Source organism: Palaemon carinicauda, chromosome 4, assembly GCF_036898095.1.
Source record: "Palaemon carinicauda isolate YSFRI2023 chromosome 4, ASM3689809v2, whole genome shotgun sequence".
NCBI classification, from domain to species: Eukaryota; Metazoa; Arthropoda; class Malacostraca; order Decapoda; family Palaemonidae; genus Palaemon; species Palaemon carinicauda.
This window is the reverse complement of record NC_090728.1, coordinates 191,104,728-191,132,501: the sequence shown is the minus strand read 5'-3', so window position 1 is coordinate 191,132,501 and position 27,774 is coordinate 191,104,728. Positions and strand designations below refer to the sequence as shown.

At 41.6% G+C, this 27,774-nt stretch overlaps 1 protein-coding gene and 1 long non-coding RNA gene across 2 annotated transcripts in view; both read right to left on the bottom strand.

The window, feature by feature from the left end:
* The window catches only part of LOC137640299 (uncharacterized), a 329,826-nt gene that overhangs the window by 191,995 nt on the left and 110,057 nt on the right, over nucleotides 1-27,774 (bottom strand). The window lies entirely within an intron of this gene.
* LOC137640295 (GA-binding protein subunit beta-1-like) overlaps nucleotides 1-27,774 on the bottom strand; it is a 65,349-nt gene that overhangs the window by 1,356 nt on the left and 36,219 nt on the right. The window contains exons 9-14 of the mRNA XM_068372923.1: nucleotides 25,648-25,759; nucleotides 17,713-17,784; nucleotides 10,820-10,974; nucleotides 10,240-10,498; nucleotides 9,246-9,415; nucleotides 1-5,883 (exon numbers count right to left, since the gene is read on the bottom strand). The exon at nucleotides 1-5,883 is cut by the window's left edge and continues 1,356 nt beyond it. Of these exons, the coding sequence (XP_068229024.1) occupies nucleotides 5,845-5,883; nucleotides 9,246-9,415; nucleotides 10,240-10,498; nucleotides 10,820-10,974; nucleotides 17,713-17,784; nucleotides 25,648-25,759 (807 nt within the window). The 3' untranslated portion in view covers nucleotides 1-5,844. The remainder of the gene's footprint in view (nucleotides 5,884-9,245; nucleotides 9,416-10,239; nucleotides 10,499-10,819; nucleotides 10,975-17,712; nucleotides 17,785-25,647; nucleotides 25,760-27,774) is intronic.

Here is a 27,774-nt window from a genome sequence, read left to right as displayed (position 1 = left end):
GAATGAATATTGAATACAGAATCAAGCAGGAAGATGTTCAACTTCCTCCTGAGGTAATATTTGGCACATACGGATTACTGATTTCAATAAAGTTAATCATTTGTGTATACACCTGCTGCCTTCAGTAAAAGGCATCCAGAATGAATAAATAAATAATCTACAAGTTACGAAAAGCAGCAGAAGGTAGATTTTAAAACAAAAACTTTCACTCTTAACCCTTTTACCCCCAGGCTATTTGGAACTTTCCAACCCTTTACCACCAGGGGTTATTTTTTTTTTCAAGCACATTTTGCAATATAATTTATTTAAATTACTCTAACAGCCTTAATTTTCATCATAGAGAGGTCAGGTTGGTCTCATTCTCTTGGAAAATGCCTGAAGTTTCTGAAAAAAATTATCAAAAATATGGAAAAAAAAAATATAAATAGCAGTTTTTTGCAAGGACGTACCGGTACGTCCATGGGGATAAAGGGATGGGTTTTGTGAAACGTAACAGTACGTCCTTTGGGGGTAAAAGGGTTAACAGTCTTGACTCGTGTAACTTACAAAAAATTCTTTGGAGAGACCTGTCTGGTTATCACAAGATGGTACAAGAGGCCCATTTCCTCTGTTGTTAGATTTATAGGTAAACACAGGCCCATTTTCTCCACCTACGCTCTGGATATGAACTGGATCAGGTAACCCAATACTCTACAGTTCCTAAAGTCCAAAGGGTGAACTGTTGCTTCGACCTTCTACTTCCATCACGACCAAACGGTAAACTACTTTATCTTGCTGGTTAAAAGAAAAGGTTGTTGAATAGAGAGAGATCATTCCCTGGTTACTTCCCCAGATGCTTACATTTCTTCTGACAACAGCAAATACCACGAAGGTAACCACAAGAAGCTCAAAGCTAGGGATCAACTCTTCTACAAGCCTATGCTGCAATCCTTCTTCTATATGCACTGTGACATCACAGAAGGGGCTGACAAAGGGGGATTATTATCACCCGAATCATTAATATTGATGTTAGTTTCAAGCCAAATGTAAATGCTAATTGGAAAAAAATACAAAAAGACCAAAGGCTCAATATGGAAACCAAAATTTAAGAAAAAGAATAAACTATAAAAGAGGAATAACATTACAAACAAAAATAAAGTAAAAAAATAAATTACAGATAAATAAAAAAGAATGTATTCACATCAACCTTTTCAACAAAAATAGCACTAGCACCAAGTTTGAATATTTGTATGATTAGGAAGATCATTTCATAATTTGGTCACAGTATGAATAAATCATCTGGAATACCATGAGGTACTAAGCCCTACAAAATTAAAGGCAACATTTAGAATTAATGGCATATCTAGAAGACCACAGTAGATGGTATAGCTTGAAAAGATCTAAATGCAAAGGATGATCACTGGGGCACTGTGAACATAACTGAAACGCAAGCCGTCATCCAATCTGAATCTCTAATTTGTATAATATTGCTCTTCTTCTTCTTTCCCACCGTTATCCCTACATTAAGTGGTAGTTGCTGACGTGCACTCTCCAATGCCTTCTACTAAAGATTATCCTCTTCCAACATAACCTCTTCTCTCCATATCATCCTTCACCTTATCTCGCATTGCTCATTTTATTCTTCTTCTTCCCCACTGTTATCCCTACATTAAAGGGTCGGTTGCTTGATGCGCCCTCTCTAATGCCTTCTACTAAAGATATCCTCTTCCAACATAGCTCTTCTCTTCATTTCATCCTTCACCTTATCTCGCATTGCTCATTTTATTCTTCTTCTTCTTCCCCAATGTTATCCCTACATTAAGTGGTAGTTGCCTGACGTGCACTCTCCAATGCCTTCTATCAAAGGCATCCTCTTCCACCAAAACCTCTTCTCTCCATATCATCCTTCACCTTATATCGCATTGCTCATTTTACTCTTCTTCTTCCCCACCGTTATCCCTACATTAAAGGGTCGGTTGCTTGATGCGCCCTCTCTAATGCCTTCTATCAAAGGCATCCACTTCCACCAAAACCTCTTCTCTCCATATCATCCTTCACCTTATATCGCATTGCTCATTTTATTCTTCTTCTTCCCCAATGTTATCCCTACATTAAGGGGTCGGTTGCTTGATGCGCCCTCTCTAATGCCTTCTACTAAAGATATCCTCTTCCAACATACCTCTTCTCTCCATATCATCCTTCACCTTATCTTGCATTGCTCATTTTATTCTTCTTCTTCCCCACCGTTATTCCTACATTAAGTGGTAGCTGCCAGGTGTGCACTCTCCAATGCCTTCTACTAAAGATTATCCTCTTCCACCAAAACCTCTTCTCTCCATATCATCCTTCACCTTATATCGCATTGCTCATTTTATTCTTCTTCTTCTTCCCCACCGTTATCCCTACATTAAAGGGTCGGTTGCTTGATGCGGCCTCTCCAATGCCTTCTATCAAAGGCATCCACTTCCACCAAAACCTCTTCTCTCCATATCATCCTTCACCTTATATCGCATTGCTCATTTTATTCTTCTTCTTCTTCCCCACCGTTATCCCTACATTAAAGGGTCGGTTGCTTGATGCGCCCTCTCTAATGCCTTCTATCAAAGGCATCCACTTCCACCAAAACCTCTTCTCTCCATATCATCCTTCACCTTATCTCGCATTGCTCATTTTATTCTTCTTCTTCCCCATTGTTATCCCTACATTAAGGGGTCGGTTGCTTGATGCGGCCTCTCCAATGCCTTCTATCAAAGGCATCCACTTCCACCAAAACCTCTTCTCTCCATATCATCCTTCACCTTATATCGCATTGCTCATTTTATTCTTCTTCTTCTTCCCCACCGTTATCCCTACATTAAAGGGTCGGTTGCTTGATGCGGCCTCTCCAATGCCTTCTATCAAAAGCATCCTCTTCCACCAAAACCTCTTCTCTCCATATCATCCTTCACCTTATCTCGCATTGCTTATTTTATTCTTCTTCTTCCCCATTGTTATCCCTACATTAAGGGGTCGGTTGCTTGATGCGGCCTCTCCAATGCCTTCTACTAAAGATATCCTATCAAAGGCATCCTCTTCCACCAAAACCTCTTCTCTCCATATCCTCCTTCACCTTACTTCGCCATCTAATTCTCTGCCTCCCTCTCAATATTTCTTCCCCAAGAGTTTTATCCCAAGCCCTCCTCACTCCCTCCCTACTATATTGCTCACTGTTACATAAAGAATTTATTAACCAAACATTGTATATACTGGAACTAATAATCAAGTTCGACATGTTGAATAGGAAGATCCCTGTTCCTTACTTTACCAAAGACAGATGACAACTCAACCGCAAGTATAAACTCCTGAGTATCTAAAAGACACTGGAGCAGACACACTACTAGGTCAAATACAATCACTGAAGCAGGACCTTACATTTGAAAAATGGCTAAGCAGTCAACAAAAGATTGATCACAAGTGTAAAGTAAAACAAAGAAAAACATAATTACTGTACTGACTACATTAGCTTAAAAACTTTCATCATAGATAAAAACAGTCTCAAAATGGGTTTGAGAGGTGTACATCATCACCAGGTACAGGCATAACTGGATGGGTGCAAGGTAGGTAGAATGCAATGAAGCGGTCAGGTTAAATAATAGACAAGGTTGAGCAGGCAGAGCTGATCAGTGAGCAAGACCAGCATCACGAAGATAGGTAAGCAACTGGAGATAGAGCAAGAAAGTATGCTGGTGAGGAAAGGCAGACACAAAGCTAGGCTTACATAAAATAAGTAATGAGACATGTTCACCAGCATAATACGAACGCAAGAACAGAGTAATTCAGTATATCAGTAGGCAAATTTAAAGGCTTGCCAGTTCCAGGGGCAGAAGTGATAAGCAGGTACGAGGGTAAAGAAAAAGGAATGGCTTAACAGCAGAAAAAAGCATTCATAACAGTTGAAAGGAAAAGGTGCACCAAGTGTACACTTGGAAACAAGTAGCCCTATCGGAAGCCAGTGCTACTAAGCAAACAAGTATTGAGCATCTATTTTAGGTAGCAGATCATCCAGTACAAGGGGCAGGCACAGAATGTGCTATTGCTAGTAGCAGAACGTCACCAGGAGAGCAGCTGCACATCATTCCACAAGTCAGGAAAATGAACGTTGAAGGGACACGAAAGAGGCTAATCTAACATGATCAACTGAAAATGGAGCTTACATGATACACAAGATATATGGTGAAGTTATTTATCCCTTGAGAAACTTTGAAAGATCACATATATACAGATCTTTTGTATTTGTGAGTATCATGTACAATATACTATACATGTATGAATTGTACCATATCTAAACACGAGTGTAAAGCATACGAAAAAAATATTTCTTTTTACTTAGAACCATTTAAAAAGTGAGGTAGAGGAGGAAATCAATCAGGAGAATGAACTGGATTACAACACAAATAATTTCAGTAATGTAACGAGTAAAAATCATACTTAAAAATAGGAAGAAAGACAGTTAGGCAGAACTAGGGTATATGAGGCTGGAAGTGGATGGATAGCTGATGGTCTGGGTTGGGCTAATGATATAGAGTGCTTTTTTATTAGATAGACAACTGATGACCGGTACTTTGGCTATTCAAGACCATGGATAAGGAAAAAGTATGATTGATGCGGTTATCATGAACAGTAGAAATATACATATACATAAACATATGTGAAATTTAAAATTTGTTATGCTCTTCTCCCCAAAAAACTGCAATAGAAATGTAGTTAATATACTAACATCAAATATGCACCAACGCAATTATGAAGCATGAACGAAGAATGGGGATGGCTAGAGAAAGAAAAAGTTAAGTCCAAGTAGCAAAACTATAGTCCATTTCTTTTAGCGATGCATATTTGCACCGACTCGCAGCGGTGCCCTTTTAGCTCGGAAAAGTTTCCGGATCGCTGATTGGTTGGACAAGATAATTCTAACCAATCAGCGATCAGGAAACTTTTTCCGAGCTAAAAGGGCACCGCCGCGAGTCGGTGCAAATATGCATCGCTAAAAGAAATGGACTATAGTGTGAGAATGACACGCTAACAGAGAAAGTGCTTTTGCCCAAAAGAGGAACTAAGTCTCACTTCAATCATTACCAAGGGCATCCTCCCTCAGCAGCTTCAGCAGCGACATGTATCAATTACAAATAATGCCTTTCTTTGGTTTCAGAAGATCATATATTATTTGGCATTGTAATTGAGCACATACTAGCGAAAACGCATTAAAAAATCAAGTAATTACAATGAAAATTGTACTCCCATCCAGGAGAACAACAAACAATGCCAGTAAAATTTTTGAGACAAAATCACATCACACATCTTGCGCAGATCGGATTTATGGATTTGGGCTATATAGCCCAGTGCTGGGCCCTTTGAGCCCATTCAGTGTGAAGTTAAATTATTTTATAAGTAAACTTATGGAAAAAGATGGCAATATGCTAACCATTAAAATTCTATCAATAGAAAATATTGTTCGTTTCATATGAAACTTCATTGTTCCATATACTATTATGAAGTTCTCCATTTCCTTTTCATATTCTTTACTATAATCTTAATTTACAATAAGTTTATTTAAATTCAATGTCTATTGTTTGCCAGTATGTTTCCATACCATCAATGTTTTCCTTCCCTTATTTAACTCTCCAGAATCTATCTTTCACTGAAAATATTTCAATGCCATTCTTTTTCTCATTATCTTAGTCTCTTAAGTTTATAAGTCACTAATTTTAAAATTTACAATGTAACAATTTATACAATAATATACTGTAATAAATCATACAATTCCTAAGTATTATGCACTTAGCAAGGCTTACTATGAGATCACAGATACAGCTATTTGTAGACGCTGACTTAGAGGGTACTTGTACCGGTGAGATCTACACTCAAGACCTGAAAATAAGAAATATAAAGTGTAAGTACGTATTCGGTGCAAAACTTGCGTAGATACAAACACATATACAACTGAAATCATAACAATCAGATGTTGTATCAAAAGTTTGTGTACTGTAATAAGATATGAGTACAGTAATAAAATATTATATAATCTATTACAGTTACCAAAAGGATATTTGCAATATGTGGTCCGCAACTTAAAAACTTTCGGAGATACAAACATAAATCCAACTGAAAAGAACAAAGATAAAGACACTAATAAAAAATACTATTACGGGATTTTGACGAAGGAAAAATCTATTTCTGGGCGAGGAACCTGTGTCGCCCAGTGAAATGCTCCTTAAAGCACCATTTCAAAGGTATAAATACTGCTAAATATACCAGAGAAAAAAGTTGCATGGAATGCTAGGAATATATCCAGCTCGCTCACCCCTAAAGGGTGTCTGTATTAAAACTGGGGCGAGTGATACCACTACCAGAGATCCCTTTCCAAGTAGACTTCTCCCTCCTCAAAATCCCCCGCTACTACGAAGTGTCGTTCACTACAGCTACGGTCCCCCCCACCACCACCACTACCTAACCTGTCATGGAATTCAGGTTAAGCTTACCCTAGTCCAATATTCAACAAAATTGGACTTATAAACGATTCAACTTACAGTTTCTTGGAACCAGGTAAGATGGGGACCTACTACTAACCCGATATCTATTTCTTATGAAACAGGACTATTCGTTGATTTTTGCAGCGGGAAACCATAAGCATAGGAATCGGATTAGGCCTAACCCCCTATATTCAATTTTTTTTAATGAGGCGCATTTGCACCGACTCACAGCGGTGCCTTTTTAGCTTGGAAAAGTTTCCTGCTATCTGATTGGTTAGAATTATCTTGTCCAACCAATTAGCGATCAGGAAACTTTTCCGAGCGAAAAGGGCACCTCTGTTAGTCAGTGCAAATCTGCCTTGCCAAAAAGAATTGACTATAGTATAAAATTTAACAAAATATGACTAATAAACAGCTTCTTAGAGTATATTAAGTTTGTAAGATGAAGACCTAATTCACTTATATACAGATGGACACAAGGAAATGTATTCTGTCACCCCCTTACTGCACGGAAAGTTACTGTGTGTGGCCCCGCCCACCACCTCAGCAATCTCTCCCTATTATTATTATTATTATTATTATTATTACTTACTAAGCTACAACCCTAGTTGGAAAAGCACAATACTACAAGCCCAGGGGCTACAACAGGGAAAATAGCTCAGTGAGGAAAGGAAACAAGGAAAAATGAAATATTTTAACAAGAGCAACAATATTAAAATAAATATCACTTTATAAACTATAAAAACTTTAACAAAACAAGAGGAAGAGAAATAAGATATACGATAGAACAGTGTGCCCGAATGTACCCTCAAACAAGAGAACTCTAACCCAAGATAGTGGAAGACCATGGTACAGAGGCTATGGCACTACCCAAGATTAGAGAACAATGTTTGATTTTGGAGTGCCCTTCTCCTGTTTGATTACCTGCAGGACAGTAAGGGTGCATTTCCTTAGTGAGGTGTGCCAGGAATTTCTGTGTCCAACTGTACCTGAAACCACTGATTTAATATTACAAAATGTAGACTTTTAGTTTGAATATATTTTACTGAAAGCTGTCGGGGATGACTGGGTATACTAAAAAAAGACAAGCAATTATATGTCTTTTGAGTGTTACTCAACATGGAGGAAATTCTATCATGCTCAGAATTCTATAATTAAGTTCACTAAACATTTCTTAATGTACCATGTTCGCATCCCTGTTATCAAGGCTTTCTTCCAAGAAAAACGTTAATGTTGAAAAATGACAAACAAATTGAGAGTCCACTCTCGTTTGTTCATTATATCTTTTCTCAAGTCTTTATAATAATATCCACATCATGAATCTTGAATATCTTCACGACAGTCTTCTGACTTTCATAAGAAATGCACAGGCATTTGTAATAAAATAATTAGGGTATTACATTGCTTATTTGCCAGGAACTATTTAGTTTTTAAAGCGACTTTATACAGGAAATGTTTTTTAATTTATTAACTGGAAAAACATCAATAATATATCATAGACACCAAATCTAGAGCATCACTACATTTGAAATCAATCAAGGTCCAATTTTACTTGATCTGCTCCTTTCCCCACAAACTGAAGAAACTGGAAAGTGAAGAATTCCTTAAAACAAAGAAACTGAGATACAATTATCTTTACATATCATTTTCAGTGTCTTGAAAATCACAAGCAATGTAAAGAGGAATTATCCAGTTTTCTAAATACAAATTTGCTTGAGTTTCGAATTTGCATTCAAATAAACCGCAAAGTACTTTACATTCTATAGGATGAATTTGAATCTACTGTACTCCAATTCTAATTAAAGTAGGGAATATTGTTTATAAGTTCTAAGTCAGGTCTTCTACCTGTTTATAAGTTCAAAGTCAGGTCTTCTAACTAAAGTAAAACAACTAAGTCAACTAAGGAACGACGATGAAAGTCTTGGGGATTGTATAGGCTATCACTGTAGGATTATTTTTCATCAGCCTAACTCTCTAGGAACCAGACTGACGCATTGATGAGTACCGAAGTAAAAAATTAAGACAATAGTTTGTATTTCATATTAATAATCATCAAAATAAAGCAATCCCGTTAAAAGATAAAATAACTTGAGTAAACTTGACAGTGATTATCAGGATAACACAACCATTGCAAAGCAATCATGAAAGAAATAGCAGTGAAATTGTATTTACAAAAAAATAAAGTTTGAGAACCCAAATTTCATACATACAGTACATTAGAGGAACCAAAAATCAAACCAACTGCTTCTGATTATAGTAACATAAACTTGGTGGTTGGGTAGCGCCATAGCCACTGTACCAGGGTCTTCCACTATCTTTGGGTAGAGTTCTCTTGCTAGAGAGTACACTCAGGCACATTATTCTACCTTATTTCTCTTATTCTTGTTATTTTGAAGTGTTCATAGTTATATATGAAATATTTATTTTAATGTTATTGTTCTTAAACTTCTCTTGTAATTTATTTCCTTATTTCCTTTCCACACTGGGGTGTTTTCCCTGTTGGAGCCCTTAGGCTTATAGCAGCCTGCTTTTCCAACTAGGGTTGTGGCTTGGCAAGTAATATTAATATTAATAATAATAATAATAATAATAATAAAAATAATAGTAATACTGTAATAATAATAATAATAATAATACAGTAAACCTAACACTAAAATTAATAAATATTAGCCAAAAGGGAAAGATATGTTAAACGATTCTTAGCAAAGAAAAATTATCAAAATTGCATTATAAATAACGAAATATCTACAAGAATCTCACCTCCCCTGTGACACGGGCGATGGCTTGTCCCTGATTCAAGGACGCCTGACCCGTTTTGGTGATCAGCTGCATTATCTTCTGTCTTTTAGGTAACGGTTGATCCAACTCGCTCATCATTCCTTCACCATCGCTTGGCATTACTTGTAGTATAATAGGGCCATTTTTACCGCCTTGAAATGGATTAGAATAAAAGGTCAAATGTCACGAGAAGGTACTGTATAAGGAAAATGTACATACATACATACATACATATACCAAGGCACTTCCCCCAATTTTGGGGGGTAGCCGACATCAACAAATGAAACAAAACAAAAAAGGGGACCTCTACTCTCTACGTTCCTCCAGCCTAACAAGGGACTCAACCGAGTTCAGCTGGTACTGCTAGGGTGCCACAGCCCACCCTCCCACATTATCCACAGGAAAATGTAAATGACCAAAATCTAAAAGAGATAAACCTAGCTGTGCCTAATATGCTTACTTTTATAAAAAATCTGTTCCTTACAGATCACAATTTTGGGGATTTCAAGTACAATAAAACATGAATTGAAACACTCATGGTCATTATCATGCCAACAAATATTTTTAATACCAAATTATCATACTTAAAATATTCATATCATGACTTTGTTTTCAATTTACTCAGTAAATTAACAGTATCATTATTTTGATTATTATTTGCTAAGCTACATCCCTAATTGGAAAAGCAGGATGCTATAAGCCCAGGGGCCCCAACCGGGAAAATAGCCCAGTAAGGAAAGGAAAGAAGGAAAAAGTAAATATTTCAAGAACAGCAACAACACTAAAATAAATACTTCCTATATAAACTATAAAAACTTTAACAAAACAAGAGGAAGCGAAATTAGATAGAATAGTGTGCTCGAGTGTATCCTCAATAAAGAGAACTCTAACCCAAGACAGTAATGATCAAATAGAAAAATTCCGTGTACAAAACAGTTCTCAAGTTCATTTTACAAGATTACCGAGATGCACTCACCTGTGAGAGCTGCATATTGTTCAGGGCTCAAAGTAATCACCTGCATCACCTCTTCGCTCCCACATTCTTCAGCTTCTTCCTCCACAGACTTTGCCTCGGCTGAGGAAGTGAGCAAAGCTGGCAAGCACCCCGATGTTGACGTCGAGTCTGACTGGGTTTGAGACAGCGTGCTCCCACAGGGAGATGCAGTACAGCTCTGAGTATCAATTTCTTCAACAGGGTCCTGAGGTAACGGGCTTGTCGGTAACAGAAGAGGTTCCTGGAAAATGAGACCATAAATACGATCTAAAATCTGAACATATAAAAATAAACACTTCCAGCTACATTATTTTTTCCATCTCTCATAAGTCAGAGCAAATGTGGATGAGACTGACCTCTTCCAATGAGAAAACATTGCCTATCTTGAATGAATCAGAGTACATGACAAATTCAAACTCACAGGACGTTCCAAGAAAATCTTCATTAAAAAGAAACAAACAGAAATATCAATGCAAACCTCCCCAACCAAAATATTACACAGCCCCCTTCGGACACTTTATATATCACAAGAAAGCTTTAACTTATCAATTTGGTCTCATACTTGTTTTATAAGTTTCAATGCTTGTCTCCCAGCTTCAGTTAATTGCAGAGTCTGCCCGTGTGCTACTGCTGACGTGACTAAGGCTGAACTGTCATCTATAGGCATCAAGGCCGCCTGGGCCTTCAACAGTTCTAATGCTGCAACACTTGACATATCTGTAAACGGAATGCTACTGAATCAATGACCTTTCAAATACTAAATTAGTTAAAACACTGACTTCTCTTAAGTGTCAAGTGTACAATATCAAACTATATTTCAAAACAAAATGTTATTTTCATTAGTAAAATAAATTTTTGAATATACTGTAGCTGTCAACTCCGTTGCCCGACAGAAATCTACGGTCGGGATACGCCAGCGATCGCTATCCAGGTGGGGGTGTACACAACAGCGCCATCTGTGAGTAGGTACTCAAGTACTTCTTGTCAACAAGAACTCAATTTTCTCCTCGGTCCACTGGTTCTCTATGGGGAGGAAGGGCGGGTTCTTTAATTCATGATCATCGGGTAAGTATATTCAAAAATTTATTTTACTAATGAAAATAACATTTTTCAATATTAATCTTACCCGATGATCATGTAGCTGATTCACACCCAGGGTGGTGGGTGGAGACCAGCATACATGTTAACAAAGAAGCTAAGTATCCCATATTTCATTTTATCAGTTATTCAAAATAACAAACATAAAATAAATAAGTACCTGGTAAGGAAGTCGACTTGAACTATTACTCTGCCTTTTTTAAGTACGTCTTCCTTACTGAGCCTAGCGGTCCTCTTAGGATGCTGAACGACTCCTAGGTGCTGAAGTATAAAGGGCTGCAACCCATACTAAAGGACCTCATCACAACCTCTAACCTAGGCGCTTCTCAAGAAAGAATTTGACCACCCGCCAAATCAACCAGGATGCGGAAGGCTTCTTAGCCGACCGTACAACCAAAAGAACAATAAAAAGTATTCAAGAGAAAGGTTAAAAAGGTTATGGGATTATGGGAATGTAGTGGCTGAGCCCTCACCTACTACTGCACTCGCTGCTACGAATGGTCCCAGGGTGTAGCAGTTCTCGTAAAGAGACTGGACATCTTTGAGATAGAATGATGCGAACACTGACTTGCTTCTCCAATAGGTTGCATCCATAACACTCTGCAGAGAACGGTTCTGTTTGAAGGCCACTGAAGTAGCCACAGCTCTCACTTCATGTGTCCTTACCTTCAGCAAAGCAAGGTCTTCTTCCTTCAGATGAGAATGTGCTTCTCTAATCAGAAGCCTGATGTAGTAAGAAACTGCGTTCTTAGACATCGGTAGAGAAGGCTTCTTGATAGCACACCATAAAGCTTCTGATTGTCCTCGTAATGGCTTTGACCTTCTTAAATAGTACCTAAGAGCTCTAACTGGGCAAAGTACTCTCTCTAGTTCGTTCCCCACCAAGTTGGACAGGCTTGGGATCTCGAACGACTTAGGCCAAGGACGGGAAGGAAGCTCGTTTTTAGCCAAAAAACCGAGCTGCAAGGAACATGTAGCCGTTTCAGATGTGAAACCTATGTTCCTGCTGAAGGCGTGGATCTCACTTACTCTTTTAGCTGTTGCTAAGCACACGAGGAAAAGAGTTTTTAATGTGAGGTCCTTAAAAGAGGCTGATTGGAGCGGTTCAAATCTTGATGACATTAGGAACCTTAAAACCACGTCTAGATTCCAGCCTGGAGTGGACAACCGACGTTCCTTTGAGGTCTCAAAAGACCTAAGGAGGTCCTGTAGATCTTTGTTGGTGGAAAGATCCAAGCCTCTGTGGCGGAATACCGCTGCCAACATACTTCTGTAACCCTTGATCGTAGGAGCTGATAGGGATCTTACGTTCCTTAGATGTAACAGGAAGTCAGCAATCTGGGTTACAGTGGTACTGGTTGAGGAAACTGCATTGGCCTTGCACCAGCTTCGGAAGACTTCCCATTTAGACTGATAGACTCTGAGAGTGGATGTCCTCCTTGCTCTGGCAATCGCTCTGGCTGCCTCCTTCGAAAAGCCTCTAGCTCTTGAGAGTCTTTCGATAGTCTGAAGGCAGTCAGACGAAGAGCGTGGAGGTTTGGGTGTACCTTCTTTACGTGAGGTTGACGCAGAAGGTCCACTCTTAGAGGAAGAGTCCTGGGAACGTCGACTAGCCATTGCAGTACCTCGGTGAACCATTCTCTCGCGGGCCAGAGGGGAGCAACCAACGTCAGCCGTGTCCCTTTGTGAGAGGCGAACTTCTGAAGTACCCTGTTGACAATCTTGAACGGCGGGAACGCATACAGGTCGAGATGGGACCAATCCAGCAGAAATGCATCCACGTGAACTGCTGCTGGGTCTGGAATCGGAGAACAATACATCGGGAGCCTCTTGGTCATCGAGGTAGCGAATAGATCTATGGTTGGCTGACCCCACAGGGCCCATAGTCTGCTGCAAACATTCTTGTGAAGGGTCCACTCTGTGGGGATGACCTGACCCTTCCGGCTGAGGCGATCTGCCATGACATTCATATCGCCCTGAATGAACCTCGTTACCAGCGAAAGCTTTCGATCTTTTGACCAAATGAGGAGGTCCCTTGCGATCTCGAACAACTTAATCGAATGAGTCCCTCCCTGCTTGGAGATGTAAGCCAAGGCTGTGGTGTTGTCGGAGTTCACCTCCACCACCTTGTTTAGCTGGAGGGACTTGAAGTTTATCAAGGCCAGATGAACCGCCAACAACTCCTTGCAATTGATGTGAAGTGTCCTTTGCTCCTGATTCCATGTGCCCGAGCATTCCTGTCCGTCCAGTGTCGCACCCCAGCCCGTGTCCGATGCGTCCGAGAAGAGACGGTGGTCGGGGGTCTGAACAGCCAATGGTAGACCTTCCTTGAGAAGAATGCTGTTCTTCCACCACGTTAGAGTAGACCTCATCTCTTCGGAAACAGGAACTGAGACCGTCTCTAGCGTCATGTCCTTTATCCAGTGAGCAGCTAGATGAAACTGAAGGGGGCGGAGGTGGAGTCTCCCTAACTCGACGAACAGGGCCAGCGATGAAAGTGTCCCTGTTAGACTCATCCACTGCCTGACTGAACATCGGTTCCTTCTCAGCATGCTCTGGATGCATTCTAGGGCTTGATTGATCCTTGGGGCCGACGGAAAAGCCCGAAAAGCTCGACTCTGAATCTCCATACCCAGATAGACAATGGTCTGGGATGGGACGAGCTGGGACTTCTCTATATTGACCAGGAGGCCCAGTTCCTTGGTCAGATCCATAGTCCATCTGAGATTCTCCAGACAGCGACGACTTGTTGGAGCTCTTAAAAGCCAGTCGTCTAAATAGAGGGAGGCTCTGATGTCTGCCAAGTGAAGGAATTTCGCAATATTCCTCATCAGTCTGGTAAACACAAGAGGTGCCGTGCTTAGGCCAAAGCACAGGGCTTGGAACTGGTACACAACCTTTCCAAAGACGAACCTTAGGAAAGGTTGGGAGTCTGGATGGATGGGGACGTGAAAGTACGCGTCTTTCAGGTCTAACGAGACCATCCAGTCCTCCTGCCTGACCGCTGCTAGGACCGACTTCGTCGTCTCCATCGTGAACGTCTGCTTGGTGACAAAAGCATTGAGAGCACTGACGTCCAGCACCGGTCTCCAACCTCCTGTCTTCTTGGCTACCAGGAAGAGACGGTTGTAGAAGCCCGGGGATTGATGGTCCCGGACTATGACTACCGCTTCCTTTTGTAGCAAGAGCGACACCTCTTGTTGCAACGCTAGCCTCTTGTCCTTCTCCTTGTAGTTGGGAGAGAGGTTGATGGGAGATGTAGCTAGAGGGGGACTGCGGCAGAACGGAATTCTGTATCCCTCCCTTAGCCACTTCACAGACTGAGCGTCTGCACCTCTGCTCTCCCAAGCTTGCCAGAAGGTCTTGAGTCTGGCTCCCACTGCTGTCTGGAGAGGAAGAAAGTCAGAACTTGTCTTTTGCGGACTTGGAACCCTTCTTGGATTTGCCACGGTGACTGTCGGCACGGGTACCTCTTCTGCTGGAGGTTCTGCCACGAAAGGGCGGGATGAACCGAGTTGCAGGAGTGTCCACTGCTGCAGGGCGGAAGGGTCTAGGCACGGAAGGTAAGGTTTTAGCCTTACGTGCAGAAGATGCCATCAGATCATGGGTATCCTTCTGGATAAGAGAGGCAGCCATCCCCTTAATCAGCTCCTCCGGAAACAGACACTTGGAGAGAGGAGCAAACAACAACTCTGACTTCTGGCAAGGAGTGATACCAGCCGATAAGAAGGAGCAAAGATGTTCTCTCTTCTTGAGCACTCCCGACACGTACGAAGCCGCAAGTTCACCAGACCCATCCCGGATGGCTTTGTCCATGCTGGACATGATCAGCATGGCAGAGTCCCTATCTGAAGGGGAAGTCTTCCTGCTTAAGGCTCCCAAACACCAATCGAGGAAGTTGAAGATCTCGAAGGCACGAAAGACTCCCTTCAACAGATGATCCATATCGGAAAAGGTCCAGCAGATCTTCGATCGTCTCATAGCCAACCTGCGGGGAGAGTCAACCAGACTTGAGAAGTCGCCCTGGGCAGAGGCAGGAACTCCCAAGCCGGGTTCCTCTCCCGTGGCATACCAGACGCTCGACTTGGAAGCAAGCTTGGTAGGCGGAAAGATGAATGCAGTCTTTCCCAGTTGCTTCTTGGAATGCAACCACTCTCCCATAACCCTCAAAGCTCTCTTAGAAGATCGTGCGAGAACAAGCTTGGTGAAAGCAGGCGCAGCAGACTGCATGCCCAGAGCAAACTCGGAGGGAGGAGAGCGAGGGGTTACAGACACAAACTGCTCAGGATACAAGTCCCTGAACAAGGCAAGGACTTTACGAAAGTCTAAGGAGGGAGGCGTAGACTTGGGCCCTTCAAAGTCCGAGTGTGGCTCATCCAAGTGTGCAGCTTCGTCATCCGATACTCCATCATCCGAAAGCTGAGTAGGAAGTGGCAAAGGTAGAGCAGAAAGCTGAACGGCTGAATCCGGCAGAACGGGTGCATGCGTAGCTGCGGATCCAACATCATGCCGCTGCTGGTCTGTCTGCGAGCTGGCAACAACAAAAGCAGAGTGCTGGTGCGTGGGTGGGGCTGCGGTGGGTTGCGGAGCATGCTGTATGGTATGCGGCGCATGCCGCATGGGTTGCGGAGAAAGCTGCATAGTGCTGGAACCCGGCAGCTCTACAGCAGCAAGAACATGCGTCTGGCAGGGAGGACTGCGCATCGGTGGAGCTCTCACAGGTGGAGTGTGGGAGCAGGCAGCCGCAGTATCTGCTGAGCGCACAACCTCGGCGGGTTGTAGGTTAACAGGTGCAGTGTTAACCTTCTCAGCATGATACTCCTGCATGAATGCCGCAAGCTGAGACTGCATAGCCTGCAGCATGGACCACTTAGGGTCTACCGTGGTTGGAGCAACAACAGACGGAGCAGAGGCCTGTTGTGGAACCACTCTACCTCTCTTGGGAGGTGTGCAATCATCAGATGACTGCAGCGAGTCCGAACTGACCCAGTGGCTACACCTGGGCCGTTGGACTCGCTCGGAAGGGACCTTACGTTTGAGCGGTCGTGAGACCTTGGTCCATCGTTTCCTCCTGGAAACTTCTTCCACAGACGAGGAATGTAAGGGCTCATTCGTCTGTTTGTGGATGGGACGATCTTGAACAGATACGTCCGCAACCACTGAGGATACATCCGTGCGCCGATCAAGGCCTGCCGAACCCTTTGGTCCTTCGACATTGCTTCTCCCCTGGGCTTGGGAGCTTGCAAGAGGTCCCGGACTGGGAGGACGACTGGCACGCACAGATGTACCCTCATGCGCAACACTGACACTGACACTTTTCACATCACTAGCACTAACACTTCCCACTGCACTTTTCGCTTTCAGCTCTCTGACATCTGCCAAGAGCTGATTACGGTCATTAGCCAATGACTCCACACGGTCACCTAGAGCCTGAATGGCACGCAACATATCCGCCATGGATGGCTGAGCACTAGTAGCAGGTTCGGGAGTCACCACCACAGGGGAAGGAAAAGGTTGAGGGGCATGGGGAGAGGAAAAATCCACAGAGCGAGAAGAACTCCTCCTGATTCTCTCCTTCTCTAACCTACGTGCATTTTTGAGGAATTCGTTAAAATCGAATTCCGAAAGCCCAGCACATTCCCCACATCGATCTTCCAATTGACAGGTTTTACCCCTACAATTGAAACAAACGGTGTGAGGATCTAAAGAGGCCTTCGGAAGACGCCTAGCACAAGTCCTAACACTACACTGCCTGTATTTAGGGACTTGAGACTGGTCAGACATCTTGAATTTAGAAGTAGTCAAGGGGGAATTCCAAAATCTAGCAAAGTTCGTTAACAATTAATCCAAATTAATTCCAAAAGCTTGCTAAGCTAATGATAAAGCTTCCTGAATAGCGAAGGCTAAACTCTAGAGTAAATACATCACCAAATCGTGAACAACAACTCCAGAATCAACAGCGTATCCAAGTAGGTCTTGCCGGCGGCACGACAGAGGAAAAATTGAGTTCTTGTTGACAAGAAGTACTTGAGTACCTACTCACAGATGGCGCTGTTGTGTACACCCCCACCTGGATAGCGATCGCTGGCGTATCCCGACCGTAGATTTCTGTCGGGCAACGGAGTTGACAGCTACATGATCATCGGGTAAGATTAATATTGAAAACTATGAATTACAGTAATGTTTATCACAATGCTTTACAATCAAGCATGCCTTCAGAAAGGTATTTATACTATACCATGTTAGTGTCTAAACCCTAACACCATTGAGAACAGTCTATATGTTAAGTAAAAGACTTTGAGCATTATCTTTTAGAACTATATAGCAAAATTAAACACCGAAGTGAGAGATACATACCAACACAGCCCCCACTTCTGGATGTTGCCTCCGCAAGTTCCGCTAGAGTTGCTAACACTGACGTATTTTGATCTGAAAACAAAAGAATTTACAAATACAACATAATAACCTTTCCCAAGTGCAGTATTACTATAAAGCAAAAATAAATTACAACTAAGGCTTAGATATACATAAGGACAAAGGAGTTTCGATGCATTCTGATTATTAAACTTTTTGATATACAGTACATAAGGACAAAGGAGTTTCGATGCATTCTGATTATGAAACTTTTTGATATACAGCACATAAGGACAAAGGAATTTCGACGCATTCTGATTATGAAACTTTTTGATATCCAGTACATAAGGACAAAGGAGTTTCGACGCATTCTGATTATGAAACTTTTTGATATACAGTACATAAGGACAAAGGAGTTTCGACGCATTCTGATTATGAAACTTTTTGTATAAGGACAAAGGAGTTTCGACGCATTCTGATGATGAAACTTTTTGATATACAGTACATAAGGACAAAGGAGTTTCGACGCATTCTCATTATGAAACTTTTTGATATACAGTACATAAGGACAAAGGAGTTTTGACGCATTCTGATTATGAAACTTTTTGTAGAAGGACAAAGGAGTTTCGATGCATTCTGATTATGAAACTTTTTGATATACAGTACATAAGGACAAAGGAGTTTCGATGCATTCTGATTATGAAACTTTTTGATATACAGTACAGTACATAAGGACAAAAGAGTTTTGATGCATTCTGATCATGAAACTTTTTGATATACAGTACATAAGGACAAAGGAGTTTCGATGCATTCTGATTATGAAACATGTTATTTTGATTATAAAATAAATTTTTGAATATACTTACCCGGTGATTATATAGCTGCAACTCTGTTGCTCGACAGACAACTCTACGGAAAAACTCGCCAGCGATCGCTACACAGGTTGCGGGTGTGCCCAACAGCGCCATCTGTCGACCAGATACCCAGCTCTCATGTAAACAAAGACTCAATTTTCTCCTCGTCCCACTGGGTCTCTATTGGGGAGGAAGGGAGGGTCATTTAATTTATAATCACCGGGTAAGTATATTCAAAAATTTATTTTATAATCAAAATAACATTTTTCAATATTTAACTTAGCCGGTGATTATATAGCTGATTCACACCCAGGATGGTGGGTAGAGACCAGTAATATATGTTTACACTTTTATGAGCTAAGAGTTTTTTATTTCATTTTAGAAGTTATCAAAATAACAAAAACAAAATAAATAGGTACCTGGTAAGGAAGTCGACTTGAACAATTACTCTGCCTTTTAAGTACGTCTTCCTTACGGAGCCTCGCGATCCTCTTAGGATGCTGATCGACCCCTTGGATCTGAAGTATCAAGGGTTGCAACCCATACAACAGGACCTCATCAAACCCCTAATCTAGGCGCTCTCAAGAAATGACTTTGACCATCCGCCAAATCAACCAGGATGCGAAAGGCTTCTTAGCCTTCCGGACAACCCAAAAAACAACAATAAAAACATTTCAAGAGAAAGATTAAAAGGGTATGGAATTAGGGAATTGTAGTGGTTGAGCCCTCACCCACTACTGCACTCGCTGCTACGAATGGTCCCAGTGTGTAGCAGTCCTCGTAAAGAGACTGGACATCCTTTAGATAAAAAGACGCAAACACTGACTTGCTTCTCCAATAGGTTGCGTTCATTATACTTCGCAGAGATCTATTTTGCTTAAAGGCCACGGAAGTTGCGACAGCTCTAACTTCGTGTGTCCTCACCTTAAGCACTGCTTGGTCTTCCTCACTCAGATGTGAATGAGCTTCTCGTATTAACAGTCTGATAAAGTAGGATAAAGCATTCTTTGACATAGGCAAAGATGGTTTCTTAACTGAACACCATAAAGCTTCAGATTGGCCTCGTAAAGGTTTAGTACGCTTTAAATAGAACTTAAGAGCTCTAACAGGGCATAAGACTCTTTCTAGTTCATTGCCTACGATCTCCGATAAGCTGGGGTATCGAAAGATTTAGGCCAAGGCCGAGAAAGCAGCTCATTTTTGGCTAGAAAACCAAGTTGCAGCGAACAAGTGGCTTTTTCTGACGAAAATCCGATGTTCTTGCTGAAGGCATGAATCTCACTGACTCTTTTAGCCGAGGCTAAGCATACCAGGAAAAGAGTCTTAAGAGTGAGATCTTTCAGGGAGGCTGATTGTAACGGCTCCAACCTGTCTGACATGAAGAATCTTAGTACCACGTCTAAATTCCATCCAGGGGTAGCCAAACGACGCTCCTTGGTGGTCTCAAAAGACTTAAGGAGGTCTTGCAGATCTTTATGTTTGGAAAGATCTAAGCCTCTATGCCGGAAGACCGATGCCAACATGCTTCTGTAGCCCTTGATAGTGGGAGCTGAAAGGGATCGTCCTTTTCTCAGGTATAAGAGAAAAACAGCTATTTGAGCTACAGAGGTACTGGTCGAGGATACAGAAACTGACTTGCACCAGTCTCGGAAGACTTCCCACTTCGATTGGTAGACTCTAATGGAAGACGCTCTCCTTGCTCTAGCAATCGCACTGGCTGCTTCCTTCGAAAAGCCTCTAGCTCTCGAGAGTCTTTCGATAGTCTGAAGGCAGTCAGACGAAGAGCGTGGAGGCTTTGGAGTACCTTCTTTACGTGTGGCTGACGTAGAAGGTCTACCCTTAGAGGAAGACTACTGGGAACGTCTACTAACCATCGAAGTATCTCGGTGAACCATTCTCTCGCGGGCCAGAGGGAAGCAACTAAAGTCAACCTTGTCCCTTCGTGAGAGGCGAACTTCTGCAGTACCTTGTTGACAATCTTGAACGGTGGGAATGCGTAGAGATCCAGATGTGACCAATCTAGGAGGAAAGCATCTATATGTATTGCTGCTGGGTCCGGGACTGGAGAGCAATAGATTGGAAGCCTCTTGGTCAGCGAGGTTGCAAAGAGATCTATGGATGGTTTACCCTAAGTGGCCCAAAGTCTCTTGCACACATCCTTGTGGAGGGTCCATTCGGTTGGAATTACTTGCCCTTTCCGACTGAGACAATCTGCTATGACGTTCAAGTCGCCTTGGATGAACCTCGTTACTAGGGAGATGTCTTGACCTTTTGACCAGATGAGCAGGTCCCTTGCGATCTCGTACAACGTCAGTGAGTGGGTACCTCCTTGTTTGGAGATGTACGCCAAGGCCGTGGTGTTGTCCGAGTTAACTTCCACCACTTTGCCTCGAAGGAGAGACTTGAAGCTTTTCAAGGCCAGATGTACTGCCAACAGCTCCTTGCAGTTGATATGCATGCTCCTCTGACTCGAGTTCCACAGTCCTGAGCATTCCCGACCGTCTAGTGTCGCGCCCCAGCCCACGTCCGATGCGTCCGAGAAGAGAACGTGGTTGGGAGTCTGAACAGCCAGGGGAAGACCCTCTCTTAGGTTGATATTGTCCTTCCACCAAGTCAGACAAGACTTTATCTTTTCGGAAACCGGGATCGAGACCGCTTCTAGCATCTTGTCCTTTTTCCAGTGAAAAACTAGATGGTATGAAGAGGACGGAGGTGTAGTCTTCCTAGTGACACAAATTGTTCCACGGATGACAGCGTCCCTACTAGACTCATCCACAGCCTGACTGAGCAGCGTTCCTTCTTCAGCATCTTCTGGATGGATAGCAGGGCTTGATCTATTCTGGGGGCTGATCGTCTTGTTGTTCAGCAACGTCCTCATCAGAGGGTTCCTCATCCGAAAACTGATGAGGAAACGGCAACGGAGTGGGCAACGTCTGGCTCGCTGAGTCCGGTCGCACTGGTGCATGCGTGACGGAGCCGGACGCAACATATGGAACTGCTGCACAGTCTGTGAACTGTCAACAACCATGGGTGCGCGAGGAAGCACAGCGTCAACCCGAGACTGTCTAGACCGTCTGGGTTGTGCAGTCAACACCCTACCGGGTTGCTGAGGTTGACGCACTGCGTCAAAACAAGTCACCTCTGCTGGTTGTTGAACGTCCTGAACGTCAACAACCACCTCCGAGCGTCGCTTAACGACAACGTGCGGCTGGCAACCCACACTGGGTCGCATCGGTGGAGGAACCACCTCAACTGGCAGACGCGAGTAGGTTACCTCAGCGTCAACAGGGCGCACAACCGACCGGTTGGAAGGTTGATGGCCAGAAGGTTCGGTAGCAACCTTCTCCGCATTAAAGTCCTCTATCAAGAACGCAAGCTTGGACTGCATGTCTTGCAGCAAAGCCCATTTAGGGTCTACGGGAGCAGGTGCGGCCACAGACGGGGTTAGCGACTGAGGCGGTACCGCTTTCCATCCCTGAAAGCCTTGTTTATGCATGACATAATTGTACAGCAAAACTTCAAAGGCTCGAAAACAGCTGTGAAGTTGACCTGTAAAAAACTTGGAGCGTCTCCTGGCCAGGCGCCAGGGAGAGTCTACGAGATTTGAGAAGTCTATCTGGGCAGAGGCAGGAACTCCCAAGCCGAGAACTTCTCTCGTGTCATATCAGACTCTCGCTCTATAAGCCAGTTTAAAAGAAGGGAAAGCAAAGGCTGTATCCCCCAAACTCCTCCTGGTGAAAAACCAGTCGCCTAGCCAACGTAAAGCTCTCTAGGAGAGCGAGAGAGCACTAGCTTAAAAACAACGGCTTCGAAGTAGTTAGGCCTAGTGTAAGCTCTGACGTTTAGGCGAACGAGGAGCAGCAGTTACAAAAGGATCCGGACAAAGATCCTTAAAAAAATCATCATGATTTAATTAAAGTCCATAGGGGGCTAAGCAGCTTTAGGCTCCTCTCCATCTGACAGAGTCCTCAAGGGAATATCAGTAGGAGGGGGAACAGCAACTTCCTCATCTACAGGAACCTTGTCCGATAAAGGCTGAGTCTCAAGCAAGGGAGAGACCTACCGTGGTGGCAATGCTTTACAAGCAGAGTCCACACTCACTGGTGCATTAGTAGCGGACCAGAACGCAACGTCATGTAACTGCTTGACAGTCTGTGAACTGTCAACAACTGAACTGTCAACCACAACAGGTGCGTGAGGACGCACAGCGTCCACTCGAGACTGCTTTGACTGCCTAGACTGAGCAGTCAAAACAACTCTAGAATGCGTAGGTTGACGCACAGCGTCAAAACAAGTCAACTCCGATTGTTAGTGAACGTCTTGAACGTCAACAGGAGCATCAGCAAGTGGCCTAACGTCCAAATGCGGCTGAAAAACCACACGAGACCGCATCGAGTGTGGTTCTAAACAACCTGACTGACGTGACTTAGCTACGCCAACGTCAACAGTAAGCACAAAGGAACGTTAGGTTGGCTGAAAGCCAGGATATCGATGAGATAAACGGCTAGACTCAACGGACTAATCGGCAGAATATTCTTCCATAAGGGAGGCAAGCATATACTGCATGTCTTGCCATACAACCCATTAAGGATCAACGGAAATGGTTGCGGTAAGAGACGAGGGTAACGTCTGTGACCGCAACACTTTGCCAACAAAAAAGACTCTCGGAGTCTGTGTTACGCTTTTGTTAGGCGGCGAGCAGTTATCCGATGACTGCATAGGGTCAGAGCTGTCCTAATGGCTGTAACCAGGACGCTGGACCTGTCCTGAAAGGACTGACTTTCGCTTAAGGGCTTCGAAACCTTGTGACAGGTTTCTTATGTGAAAAGCCTTCGGATGACGAGGAGAAACAACGTCTCTCTCGTCTTATGGTAGGGGAGATCTTGGTAAGATACACCCGATACCATAGAGGGAAAACTTCTGTTCGTTGATCAAGGCCTCTCGAACCCATAAGTCGGTTGACATTACTTCTCCCCTGGGCTTGGGAGCATGCAAGAGGTCCCGGACTAGGTGAACGACAGGCACGAACAGACGAACCCTCGGACGCAACACTGTAACACTTTGCGCATATCACTTTATCACTTCGATTTTCTGTTTTGCACTTATTTCACTGAAATCGAAACTTTTACTGATTTCTACCTGAAACACGCAATTCTACCCTTCATTAAAAGGTAGTAATTGCGAAATCAGTCGTATAATGCAAGCTCATTAATACCAGCAAAAAACAGAAAACATATTTTAAGATAAAAAAATCAGTGGCTGGGAAAGAGACTAAACACTAGTTCATATAAACTACGTTTTCAATCTCTCACCGCACATAGCCTGGGGACGAGAATAAAAAACTAAAAACGTTTTATCCTTCCTCCCCGTACAGAGACTAGGGACGAGAGTAACTCGAGAACAACGTTACCCGCTTGAACGGAACGTTTTCTCTCCTCTCTCTCCCTCCGTCTCTATCTCCTCTTTCTCTCTTGATTTCGCACCTAAGAGAAGAGCCCAATTATATTTCGTCAAAAAAACATGTTATTTGACTAAAGGAAAAAACTGAAAGGTTTTTCAAATAAAAAGTTCCTTTAAAATAGAATTTAAAACATTTAAGCTAAGAAAGAATGAACAAAACGTCAGAATCGATTTACTCTTACTGCAAAGTGAAACCGTGATACACTCTCTCTCTATCGTAACGATAGAGCGCATGTTGAACGTCCTGAACATCAACAACTGCGTAGCATAAATAAACTAAACGTTAGTTCATCTTTGAAAACAGTACGAAGACTATCAAAGAAATTCTTTCATAAAATATTACATTTAAAAAGTTTTAAATCCTTAGCTCTTTAAAAGCTAATTACGATATAAAGGGCTCAACGTTGATTAACTTCGGTTTCCAAGTTAGGACCGCCTATTCTCAGGAAAGGTCGCATATAAACAAAACATTAAAATTTATTTTTATATGTTTATAATAAATGGAAAGTTAATCGAAGAGGCCTAATAAAGGCGGAGAGATATAAAATATATAGAGGAAAATCTATAAATAATTTATAACGTGATAAGATAATTACTGAAAGCCTAAACACACTTCCGTCTAAGGGAAGGGTCGGCCATTTAAAAGTGAAAGAAAGTCCATACTCTCTTTGTCACCATAATTAAATCTATCCAGAACGAGTTCAAGATTTAAGATGAAGATAAAACACCTGCATTGCGAAAGCTCAAAACTAGAATATAGTACTTCACCAAATATATGTGAAAAACTCCAGTTTAGCAACAGCGAGTAAAGTACGTCTTGTCGACACCTCGACAGAGAGAAAATTGAGTCTTTGTTTACATGAGAGCTGGGTATCTGGTCGACAGATGGCGCTGTTGGGCACACCCGCAACCTGTGTAGCGATCGCTGGCGAGTTTTTCCGTAGAGTTGTCTGTCGAGCAACAGAGTTGCAGCTATATAATCACCGGCTAAGTTAAATATTGAAAATTTATGATATACAGTACATAAGGACAAAGGAATTTCGACGCATTCTGGTCATGAAACTTTTTGATATCCAGTACATAAGGACAAAGGAGTTTCGACGCATTCTGATTATGAAACTTTTTGTATAAGGACAAAGGAGTTTCGACGCATTCTGATTATGAAACTTTTTGATATACAGTACATGAGGACAAAGGAGTTTCGACGCATTCTGATTATGAAACTTTTTGTATAAGGACAAAGGAGTTTCGACGCATTCTTTTTATGAAACTTTTTGATTCCTGATTGAAGTCTACAACCAACATAAAACTATCTTGAAAGTTAAGCTCAATTACGCATCACAGAAATGAGTGACATCAATACCAAGAAGTTATAGCATTTTATACATTCTTGTAAACAAACATCTTAAAAATTACCAAAAACAAAAAACAAATCTAGAAATGCAAGTAAAATAAAAGTGATACTGTAATACTAAATGGTCATTTATAGAATAATCAAAATAACAAAAGATTGATTAACTCTTCTAAAGAATATTTATTTTTGTGCTCTCTATTCCATATTAAGAAAAATAAACATTGTTTAGAACTACGTAAATACATCAGGCACCCATGCAAAATTACTTACCATCTGCATCGTCGTCCGTAATGATGGAATGCTGCAAATCATTGTCAAAGTTAGACATGGTCTCCTCTTCTTCTCTCTTTAATGGATCTCTTACACGATGCTTTACAATTACCTAAAATACCATACAAAATAACTTAGACATGTGAAAGGGACTTGTTGATTTTGCAAGCTCACATGTTAACATTGACCAGTAATATACATAATGTTTAATAGATATTATATTAACCCTTTTACCCCCGGCTATTTGGAATTTTCCAACCTTTAACCCCCAGGGGTTATTTTTTTTCAGGCACATTTTGCAATATATTTTTTTTAAATTGCTCTAACAGCCTTAATTTTCATCATAGAGAGGTCAGGTTGGTCTCATTCTCTTGGAAAATGGCTGAAGTTTCTCAAAAAAAATATCAAAAATATGCAAAAAATATGTAAACAGCAGTTTTTGACAAGGACGTACCGGTACGTCCATGGGGGTAAAGGGATGGGTTTTGTGAAACGTACCAGTACGTCCTTTGGGGGTAAAAGGGTTAACATTATCCAGTAATATACATAATGTTTAATAGCTGTTATATTAATACCAAGTTTATAAATTACCAGTAAGCTGTCATAAGAACAACATTAAGTCAGGATAAGCAGCTCTCTTACAGTATTTGCAAACTAATCCATTTGTAAAATAAAAAAAAATTATCTAGAAAAGATATAGCTGAACTGCCTTTTTTCTTCCCCACCGTTATCCCTACATTAAAGGGTTGGTTGCCTAATACGCACTCTCCAATGCCTTCTATCAAAGCTATCATCTTCTCTCTACATAATCCTTCACCTTATCTCACCATCTAATTCTCTGTCTTCCTCCCTTAACAAGTTTTTCCAAAGTCCTACTCCCTCACTCCCCACCATACATCCTCAACATGGAGAGGCTTGAACAATAATTCTACCTGAATAATAAGATAAATCTGATATATTCAAGATTAAAATGCATTAAAATGATTAGCAATATGAACAACATTCTATTTAACAAAACTGCATAAGATTGTTCATAATCATTGCATAAAGTTTTTCACAACTAGCCCTTTGAGTCAATTTCATCTTTAACAAGACTGACACAGCACCAAGAGACTAAAGACGTCACAATGTTTGATAGCATCAGCATAATCATTAACATTTTAATATCAGCTCTTCCCTTTTTGGGGTTAGATGTTAAATGAGTTCTCTTTACTCTCTTCAGTAAAAAATATGTTAGTCATAGAAAATCAGGCATAGATGAGTGTTCATCTCAGGGATGAACTGAATGTGATAAAAGCTCAAAAGGACAAACCACTTCCACATAGAGAGGCATGGTAGGAAAGACACATACTCGATAATAATCCAGGAGCATAAACACAAGATTCTATACACAAACTACTCTGCAAACAAGATCACAAAATATCAAGAATAATTCTTGATAAATAAGAAGCAAATTAGATTTTGTTGCACTCACGAAGAGAGTTTTTATGATTTAAATTTTGTTCAAACTTTACTTGCATCCCTAAAAGTTTTTCTTTACCGTTGTTCTTATGGTATTTTGATTCATATGACTGCTACCAATGTAACACAGTAAAAGTTACATTTACTCTGATGCTTAGTGTGATCAATGAAGAAATATAGACATGTATACTGTATATGAAACAGGATACGTATAAAGATTGGGAAAATTCAATCATATCAGATTGTTTCTTTTTGTAGGTTCTGTGTTTTACACCTTGTTCAATATGTAAAACACTGGACTCTTATAGTGATCCTAAGCCTTACATTAACTATGAGAAGTTATGTTATTTGGAGTGAGACAATTGAAGGCGTACACTTATATATCAAATAGTTTCCATAAGGAGAGTCTTCCATGAGATAAAGCAGTTAAAATGACTCTAGTATCTAGAAGGAATTAATGATTATGATCTGAATTCAAACAGTATCCATACTTAATCTTCTTTTGTACTTACACATCTGATTGACTGACAACGGTATATTTAAAGGTTTAAAGGCCGCTCATTTTTGGCTGAGGCAAGGGACAGTGACATTGCCCTAACAAGCAGGACAATGCCCTAGAGACTGACCAGATTGCATATGATCAACAACCAAGCCAGGACAAAGGAG